The 10240-nt window shown below is 39.6% G+C and overlaps 1 protein-coding gene across 1 annotated transcript; it reads right to left on the bottom strand.

The window, feature by feature from the left end:
* Positions 1-5324: 5324 nt before the first annotated feature.
* On the bottom strand, positions 5325-6948 carry BTG4 (BTG anti-proliferation factor 4). The gene is made up of 4 exons (XM_009822425.2): positions 6776-6948; positions 6035-6172; positions 5660-5855; positions 5325-5501 (listed from the first exon to the last, which is right to left on the bottom strand). The coding sequence occupies exons 1-4, from the start codon at positions 6946-6948 to the stop codon at positions 5325-5327; spliced, it is 684 nt and encodes a 227-aa protein (XP_009820727.2).
* Between the last annotated feature and the right edge of the window lie 3292 nt (positions 6949-10240).

The raw sequence follows: 10240 nt of genomic DNA, 5'->3' as shown, positions 1-10240 counted from the left end.
TAGATCTTATGAGATAAGTCAAATGTTGCTAAAGGAAGAACCATTCTCCAAGGAGGAAATAAATCTCATCTCCCAACTTTTCGAGGTGAAAGTGAAAAGCCTCACAGACATGGAAGCCTTTGAGAAGGTAATAAGAAAGATCAAAAGACCTGGTCTAGTTGAAAGCTCACCATTCTTATTTTCTTACTTTGTTACAAAATGGCAATTTAAACTGGCTTATAGGTGCCTGCCTCTCTAAGTCATTGCTTGGTAAGATCACACTCCTGTGGGATGTCAGTAGAAGCTCTATGTCATTTAAACTCCTGAGCTTAAAGGTACTCCTAATGTATTGGAAAGGCACAGCATTAGCTTTCTGCAAAAAGGTGTTCACAAGCCACATAGCCAAAAACCTGTTCAGCCATCCCTTCAGTACCCAGATCTAGGATTAAATGTCCCATCTGCACAAAGACGGTAAAACTATGAGTCAAAATAGAGCTTGTGAAGAGAAGGGCTATTTCTACTACCAAAAACAGGCGTACACTTAAATATCCTCAGGGATATGGATAAGCCTAAGCAGCTTGAGCTATTTGCACATAAGCCCACGCAAGCTGGAATCCAGAGGGGAGAATGCTGCCATCCAGGGCGACCTCCACAATCTGGAGAAATGGGCTGACAGCAGCTTCATAAAGTTCAATAAGGGGATGTGCAAAGTCCTGCACCTCAGAAGGAACAACCCCACGCACCAATAGATGCTGGATGATGCCCAGATGGAAAGTAGATTTGTAGAAAAGGATTGAGGGTCCTAGTGGACACAAAGTTGAACATGAGCCAACAATGTTCCCTTGCTGAAAAGGTGACTAACAGTATCCTGGGCTGCATTAGGCAAATTATTGCCAGAAGGTAAAAGGAGGTCATCCTTCCACTCTACTCTGCCCTGGTGAGGCCACACCTGGAGTACTGTGTCCTGTTCTAGGCTCCCCAGTACAAAAGAAAAATGTACTTACTGGGGAGAGTCCAACAAAGTGCCACAAAGATGATTAAGGGACTAGAGTACCTCCCCTATGAGGAAAGGGTGAGAGAGCTGGGACCATTTAACCTAGAGAAGAGAAGACTCGGGGGGGGAATCCTATCGATGTATATAAACACCTGTAGGGTGAGTGTAAAGATGGAGCCAGGCTCTTTTCAGTAGTCCCCAGTGACAGGACGAGAGCCAGCGGACACAGACTGAAACACAGGATATTCAGTCTGAACACACTTTTTTACCGAGAGGGTAAGCACTGAAACAGGTTGCCCAGAGAGGTCATGGATCCTCCCTCCTCAGAGACATTCAAAAGCCACCTGGACACGGTCCTGGGCAACAGGCTCTAGGCAGCTCTGCTTAAGCAGGGGGCTTGGACAAAATAACCTCCAGAGGTTTCTCCACCCTCAATCATCCTGTGATTCTGTGGGAGGCTGTAGCCACTGTTTTAAGTACAATACTAAGAAACCTTTTGCTTGCTTTAATATTTTAAGAGCACACATCCTGAAGAGAAAAGTGTGCAAGGGTTAAAGTGAGGTCCCATATCTTCAGCTATAGATACCCAGCAAGTATAACTGTGTTCAAATGTAAAAGCTACACAAGCAGCTTTTTCATCTGAAAAACCTCATATCAGAAAAAATTATTTGGCTTCATGCAAATCATTAAGACAGCATAAAAAGCATTACCATGAAAAATGTATTTAAAAAGTTTATAAAAAGGCTTTTAAAATTAACACTGATCTGCTTTCTCCACTTCTGTGCTTATTGCATAACACATGAAGAATAACCTCTTGCTCCATACAAAATTTGAGGAACCACTAAATGACATGTTGCTTGTGAAGAAAAAAGAACATTTCCTTCATGCCTTAAGCAGCTATGAAAAGGGCAGCTTTGGATGGAGGACACGGTAAGAATGATTTGACAGTAGATATTAACTGTTATATTAAGACAGCAACAACTGAACAATCTGGGGGATTTGATACAAAGCAGATCATGACACCTCTTCATGATGACCTCACTTTATACTGCAAAGCCAGTCTCCATAACCTTCTAGATCCAGGCACGTGGTATAAAGGACAGATCAGATTCGATGCCAGGGTGTGTCACAGAAAGACTGATTAATTTTCTGTAAGCTACCATCACTTCCTCAGTAACACAGAAGTTAAGTTCCAGTGAACTTTGTCTCTCTGGTTGGCTCTTATGAAAAGTCTATGGATATCACTTTAACACTGGCATTTATATTGTCTGATTTTAAGCATTCCTTTCCATTTTTTCAGCTTTGAAGAGGAAACCTGCGCTCACCTATCCCCTTCAGAACTTGAGGATAAAGTGGATGTGTTAACCGAAGAGCTGTTACATATCATAGAGGATGAACACCAGTTTTTAAACAGTAAAGGCAATGAAGACTTGCTTTTTTACTACCTTGAAATAACTAGTTTGGAGAAAGAGTGTTTGGTAAAACAAATAAATGCATTAGAAGAGAAAATAGCCCTAGGCAGAAAGTTGTAATGGTACTCAAGAGAAGACTTGGTGGTTTGGTTCTAACTTGGTCCTCTGCATGTCCTCAGGCTTTAAACCAAAGTAAATCTTGTATTTTTGTTTTAACTGTAGTGTATTTTTCCCCTTCATACTAAAGGCTCATTAAATTAGGAGTGAAAGCAATATAGTAATTTAAGCGACAAGACTTTAGCTTAAGTGACTGACATTTCTGGCTATATCAAATTGGTGAAAAGACAAACGCTCAAAAGCTCAGACTCAGTTTCCAGGAACAGAAGCAAAATATAGAATCACTCATAAGTCTGCTTAGTATTAAAAAAGATATTTTTTTTTAAACTAATGTATCACTCCACTACATGTTCTGAAGCCTCTGCAGACATCAGCACTTTTGTTCTGACTTTATCTATAGATTTCACTGTCTCATATAATCAACCCAAGTAACTGTATCTACACAATTACGCTTCAAGAGCAGGAGATACCTCCACCACTGAAAGCAACTCGCCCAGCCCAGACAACCTTTACTTGTTCTGAGGTCGCTCTATTTCAGCTGCTCTGTGGTACTACATATACAGGAATGCAGGTCCTTCACTGTCAACTCTTAAGCTTGGAGAGACAGTCTTTCCTTCTCCCCAATTCAAGAGCGAAACCCTGAAACACAGGAAACATTCAGTGTTCGCTGGTCAATGAAACATCACCTCTTCTCTGCCCACCACAGCCTCTAGTTTAGGTAAAAATCAAGTGGGTAAAGAGCAGAGTCACTTAAGAGCCTTCCTTGCCCACCAGTACAAGAATTCATGGAGGCATAGGACAAGATTCAAATTATTTCCCAAGTCACTGAATACCCTCTCTCTTAATGCTGTTATTTCATTGTACATCAATTCTTCAACACTAAAAAGTGATTAGGTTATTATAACTTGACAAATTATGTACCCATTCTGTTCTTTCAGAATCGCCAAATCAAATGTTCACACCTTCACCCCATACACAGATGCTTATTTTGATCTTGCATGGAAAAAACCGCTACTGATTACAGTAAGAGGGTTAAGCTGCTAGAGTGCAAGTTCTATTATCAAAGCTGCAAGAAATAGTTGGAAACACTGCTTCTGACTTATAGTCAGAAGCCGCCTTTCCTCACATCTTATTTACTCAGTTTAATCAACACCCCACAAATTGCAATATTCACACATAAAACCCAGACTTAAAAATGTAGTCTTTAAAAAGGAAGTTATAGGAAGCGGAGGATTTTTGCTTTTTGCATGAGTGATCTACCAAACCTTACTGACACCAAGTTTATTGCAAAATTCTTGTGCAAAAGTATATGTGACTAATGTGGGTTTGTTCTGAAGAAATATTGACCAAGCCATGGTGAAGCATGACTGAGACATAACTGTGAGAATAGTTGAGAATAGTTGAACAGCCCTTGACCTCCTTCTGATTATTCCTATCCACATCATATTTGAAAGGTAAGCTAAGACACAGTTTATTGAGCACCTATAGCTTGACACAGCAGTGTTAGATTTTAGTTAAAATCTCCTAGGAGGTGTGACAAGCTATAGTATAGTTTTAATTCTTTCTCTTCAGATTCACTTATACAGGCAGCCCTACAGTCTTGAACCGGCTCCTAGTTGTCTGCTTTTACAGGACAAACAATGCTTCCCCTTCAGCAAGTTTTTTTCCCCCCCCCCATCATCGCTTATTCGATAATAATAGTTGGACTGCAGCAAGTAGAAGTGGTTGCAGTAAGAGGCAACCATAAGTATTTACATGAGCTATTAAGTTTTGACAAGCAAGTGTTTAGCATTTTGACCAGATTAACCAGCAAGACAGAAGCTATAGACATCACTTCTGTAACCCTTATGCCGCACAGTTTGAACAGCAGGCAATGATAGAGTAGGTGACAAGTAGAGTCAGTAGGAAGATGTACTGCAACAGAGCAAAGTTATGTTGATTCCAATTGTTTGAGACCCCATTTTTTACTCAGTACTGGAAACAATATCCCAGAGCATAGTTTTGAAGCCCAGTAGTATGCAAGTGAGTCCTTTTCCACTGAAAGGGGAGTCTCCATCTGTCTGGAGTTCTGGACTAGCTAGAAGACAATTTGACTCAAGTTGTCCAGAGCTATGAGAAAAGCTTCCTATGGGCCACAGTATTGCAAACTGGCAAGCTAGACATCCTTAGAGATAACCACTCCATCATTCTACAAGGTGATTGTTAGCTTACAGCTGTGGAAAGCTACAACACCATGTATTTGCCCCTCTTCTGTCCACGAGCCTGTGCTCTTCTGAGAGGTAAGCTATAGTCTAGGGGCAAAAGCATAGCTGGAGCCCCAAGGCAGTCTTTCACAGCTGCATATACCAAAGCTTCACTCAAGGGGGAGCACAAGAGGTGATTCTGCTTGTGATGTATAAATGTTTTGCTCACAATGCAGCTGCCCTTGCTACTTTTGCCAGAAGGAAGCAGACTATCATTCAGAGCAACTTGGAGGATGTTTTTATCTTCCTTGACTTGCTTGTGTTCTCACCAAAAAGCTTTTTAAACTCCCTTCAAGGCACTGATAGCAGATCAGACAGCTTTTAAAAAAACATGAGTAGATTTATTGATTATGCATTTCCTTTTTAACTTACAAGTAGAGTCTCACATTAATTTTCAATCTTATGTTAACATTAATAAAACATTTAAAAAGTTATAATAAAACCCCAAAGTTTCAGATGTACAGAGTAAGAGATAGGGATTAGACAGTAAGTGCTTTCTGGTTTTATGAAACTTTGTAGTGCCAGCCTTCATCCCATAGCTCAGTATTTCAACAGCCTATAACAGGTGCAGCCACAGATCTACCGCTTGGTATTGATCCAGTGGTATCTATCAACACGCGGTCCTGTGAAAGCAGCTGTTGGCCTGTAGACTTTGTAACCCCTGTGCTGGGCATAGTATGAACCATCAGTCATATAGGTCTTCCTATGAAGATACTGAGACCAGGGCTGTATGGGTGCCTTGCAGTAGTCACTGAACTAAACAGCAAGAAATGAGATAATGTTAAAATGTGTTTGGGAAAGAGGGGAGATTAGTCTGGCCATCAGTTGTTAACTCTGTTGCATTCCTTCATGAGGGAACCTAGAGGGCAGATGCTAGCTCTTACTGAAAGCCAATACTGTTACCACATGCTTACCTGGTAGACACTGTTAGGATTGCTGACAGTAGGGATAGCTTTTGGCTCCTTGTTGAAAGTCTCCTCATCTGAAGAGATGCCAGAATGGTAGTCTAGTGCTGCTCTGTCAACAGCATAGCTGATCTGCTGAGGAAGCTCTGGGTTCTCCTCTCCTTCGAAGTGTGCAATTGTGAAGGGCCGGTTCTTCTCACCATATCTGAAAGTGACTGTATCTGTATAATGCAGCTCTGCACTAGCAGTACAGGCATCTGTTAATAGTCAGCTGATACTAGTAAGTAAGTACAACCTCAGACATTAAGACTCCAGTAACAGGCTTGGAGTTGATCAAGTTTGTACAGGGCACTGACATGTGTTAGTCACAGCTTCTCAACTCACCTGCAACACACCTCAAATGGATCAACCCATAGTGTCATCTCTTTTGGCAAACCAAGCTTATTAAAGTCCACATTACTCTCTGCACAAGCTTGCTCCAGCAGTGGATCTCTTGTCTGATATTTGTTTATCCTTATACACCTAGGTAAGAACAAAGTGCAGGTGGATTTAAGATTTCACTGCAACTTTGGAAGTTTTGCTCATACAGAAGCACACTTAAGTTGACTATTTATTTTCTCAACACATTCAGCCTGTTGATGCAAGTTCTCACTTATAGCCCCAACCAGCAACTTAACCTAACAAGCTGATTTATGAACCCAAACAAGGTTTTGTTTTAAACACATAATGCAGCAACTCACTTCATCGGTAATTTTTAAGAGAATTAAAAGCAGTTGCAACAATTCCACAAGTCAGTTTAAGACCACTTGAATTCTGCATTGAAGAAGTCAAACAGCTACTCAAGACACTTTGTGCATACTGGCTTAAGATTTCACCTCAGCTCTCTAGTAATACCTACACAGGCACACACTGTGAAACCACTTTCAAAATAGGTGCATTTTTACCAGTTAATAACATTTCTTCCCCATACCCCTCAAGCTTAAGGGGTAGCTAAGTGGTTCTCTTTCAGTTTTGTGTCACTTATTTCCAATTTAAGTGCTTCAGGCACTGAAAGGGTACTCACTGCATCCTGAATATCATGCAAAGGCTTCATTCCCCCTCCACTTCTACTAAGGGTCCTCTTACCTGAAGGCTTGTCCTCTGGATGGATTGTCCAAGTACCAGTGATTCTTATACTTTTCAAACAGTATTGTTGTCAGCTTAGCTGCAAATTTCTCCATTTTATGCTTGCTTAATTTATCTTCCCTTTTCACCAGCCTTGTGATGAAGAAGACTGTGGCAGCAATTTCATCTTTCATTTTAAATTGAACTACACAAGGTGCTTTAGCTGTTGGATAGTCATCAGTAGAGATGAGACACTACATTAGAGAAATTTAATAATATTAAGGTACTATTAAGTTCCATGGATAGATATTGCAGAACCTGTATAAACCATGACAGATTGAGCCTAGATAAGCCCAATTGCTAAACAACTGATAAATTTAGTTCCAGGTAGTGAAACCAATTTAATGCATTACTAGAAGGCACTCACACTAAGAAGGTTAACAGAGTATAAAAAAATAGTTTAAAAGACAGTACTCCTTATTATATATCACAGTCAACAACCAGAAATTCTTACAATAATGTAGTTCTTGTATATACAATGAAGACCACAAATATTACCTTCTCAGACCAGAGTTGTTGAAAACCTGAGATACACTTTACAAACAGCTTCAAACAGTCACCAAGGAAACAGATCTAATACTACAAGAACCTATATCACTTATATAGTGGAAAAAACCAACACCCAAACCCTCCCTTACTCTTCCTCTAATAGAGCTTGCTTAGAGTTTATATAGAGCAGGAAATCATGTGGCTCTGAGGAATGCAACAATATTCAGGTGTGCACCATTAGGCTAACTAACATGCTGGTTTCGAAGCTATTTCCAACCTACTTGGGTTTATTCCAACATCAGCTCCTTCTTTTAGGGGATATTTATTTGAGTCAGTGTTGTATTCTGTTGTGTCCACCAGTCTATCTCATAAACATCTGTGAAATATTTAAGTGAAATATTCACCATCAGAAAAATAGTACCAGGCTTGTTAATTAATTATTACAATTGCACTTGACTGCTTCTAGAAGACTACACAATACAGTTACTTTCCTTATGAAGCCCTCACATTTGGTATTCTTTATTTTGAAAATTACATGACTCTGTATGTATCATAACACTAATCTTCCTAGTGATGTGTATAAATGTTCACATTAATAGTATAGCTTTTTTTTTTTTTGAGGCATTTCATACAGAGTGTGAATGGCTCTGTTAAAGAGTTCATACACAAGCAGTTTCTCAAATGTGAGTGCTTCATTGTTTAAAACTTCAGGCAATAATTAGCTGGGGCACATTCAGAGAAGAGCTGATGTGTTCTTTTTTCCCTGTTGCTGTCTCAGGAAGTTGTGCCTCCAGTGTCAGATATCAGGAACTGTCAAGACAAAAGAACAAATTTAGGTAAAAAAAGCTGAGTATTTAAACCGGCTCTTAATTTGACCATAGATGTTGCAGCCAAGCAATTCAAGTGCTTACATTTCAGTCTTGTGAATAGATTGTGATACAAGACAGGGGATAAGAAAAATAAAGCATGAAGGCACAAGTTTACAGTAGTACACAACTTTGCAGAAGTGTACCCTAAATCATTAATTTCTGGCTATTTCTGGATTTCTTTTTTCCTCCACTCACATAGTTAGTTCCTTGCTCTTTACCGTTTCTTTCTGCATCACAAAAAAAGACTTACCAAGGCATTTAGTAGAAACTCTGGTTTTAAGGAATGAGTAATAAATTACAAAAAAATATGTATTTTCTCTCTTTTTCTCACATATCAAAATACTTCCTTAACGAATGGGGATCTTTCAATAGCCACTCAAATGAAAGAGAAATCAAAGTCTGGGATAGATAATGAATCTTCAGAAAAAGTATTCAGCAGTGCCAGGAGTTTAGCTTTAATATAGTACACCAGTGTTTAGACCACAAAAGTATCCTTATCATGTGCTCTGCAATGCATTTGGTTGCTTGTGATGACACATAAGGATTTTGTTCCATACACAAGCCATGAGTCATTCCTTCCCTTTCACATATAGCATAAGACGGTAATGGTAGCCTGTTCTATGCTTTTTGGAGAATGATGTAGGACAACAGGAAACCACTGCTATGTGTTGCCGGGAAGAATTTCCACACAATGTTTTTTAGGAGTTGGTTAGCCTCTTTCTATGCAGCCTGTGAAGACTTTTACTCACTGCTGACTGTCTGCATCCGGCACACCAAAATTAGCTCTGGGCAACAGATGTGCATTCTTGAACAGGCAAACTGGATTTTCATGCCTGAGGCCTGAATTTTATTCCAGAGATTAAAATTGCTTTAAAAATATCAGGCAATTGATGGGTCATTTTCTGATCTGAATGGTTTCCCTTGTAAACACTGAAGACCATGTTTACAGCCACATCAGGTTTTCTTTGTTTTTAAACATCTGTTGCATGGTGACATGTCAAAAGAACAAAATAAAGTTCTCAAGTGACTTGAAACATTTGATCACACAGATTTTGCTAGAGTGTAGCTGAACTGCATAAGAAGTGGACGTTATAAAAAATGGGGCTTTGTTTCTCATTTTAAGAATAAATCCATCAATGAGGGGGGTTAGATTAACAGATACAGCTAGATAGAGATCTCCTATAAGTAGGTCTTCACAGACTCCTCCTGACTCACTGTATGCTTTGTGGTAGATTGTCAGCTCTCTGAACAGCACTGGAACAATCTTCAATCCTGAAAGGCAATGTCTTGTGACATTCTAACGCTCTCTCTGCCAGAGCTAGACATTCCTGAAAAGCATTCCAGCATTCTCATCTAGCCACCCTTGAGGTCCCCACGTATAATTTCCCCAAGAGATGACAGTTGCTTCACGAAGTATCTTAAAATCTACGAATTTTCTATTGGAGTTATAAACAAGTATCCCAAGACTTTGCAGGGGGAAAAGCTAAGGCACATGCAAAGTATGAGGCAAATACAATGAACTGGGCCTTTTTCTAGTGTCTTTACTTCTAAGAAAATGCAGCTGGGAGCAACTACCACAGATCTGGGGGGGTTTAACTCTGCTGACAAAATCAGTGTCCAGGAAAACATCAAATGAGAGCAAGATTTGCCACCTAAAAATTATGGATAATGCATATAATTATAGTTTTTGAAGTTCTCCTCAATAACAGTTTAGTCCACTCAGTGTTTCATGCACAATCACAAACATACAGTCATACATTGTGACTCCTCTAGGGGTGATGCTGTCTTTCTTGCCAAAGCTTAAGAAGTTGCTATTTAGTCTGGTTTCTTTGCCTTCATGTCATTTTTTCACAAGATCATATTATAATCTAGTAAAAGATATGACTTCTTCCTATAAACCTTGTTTTCCTTTTATTCTTGAACTATCAAGGCTAAAATAACATTCCCACGGCAAAAAAGCAACAGGCATCACAGGGAGTCCATCCCGTGCCCTGGAGTCCCTAATTTTATCATAGATTCCATGTGGGATCTGACCCTGACACTGTTCAATTTCAGGAATTACCCAGTT

The sequence above is a fragment of the Gavia stellata genome, chromosome 26 (assembly GCF_030936135.1).
Source record: "Gavia stellata isolate bGavSte3 chromosome 26, bGavSte3.hap2, whole genome shotgun sequence".
Taxonomy (NCBI): Eukaryota; Metazoa; Chordata; class Aves; order Gaviiformes; family Gaviidae; genus Gavia; species Gavia stellata.
This window is presented reverse-complemented; position numbering and strand designations above follow the sequence as displayed.

What these genes read in the sequence shown, in the direction of transcription:
- BTG4 (XM_009822425.2), bottom strand. Translation starts at nt 6,948, where the DNA reads ATGAAAGATGAAATTGCTGCCACAGTCTTCTTCATCACAAGGCTGGTG. An exon ending in TCCAGAGGACAAGCCTTCAG is followed by an intron (nt 6,173 to 6,775) that starts GTAAGAGGACCC and finishes GTTCTTACCTAG; the next exon opens with GTGTATAAGGATAAACAAAT. An exon ending in CCATTTGAGGTGTGTTGCAG is followed by an intron (nt 5,856 to 6,034) that starts GTGAGTTGAGAA and finishes AGTCACTTTCAG; the next exon opens with ATATGGTGAGAAGAACCGGC.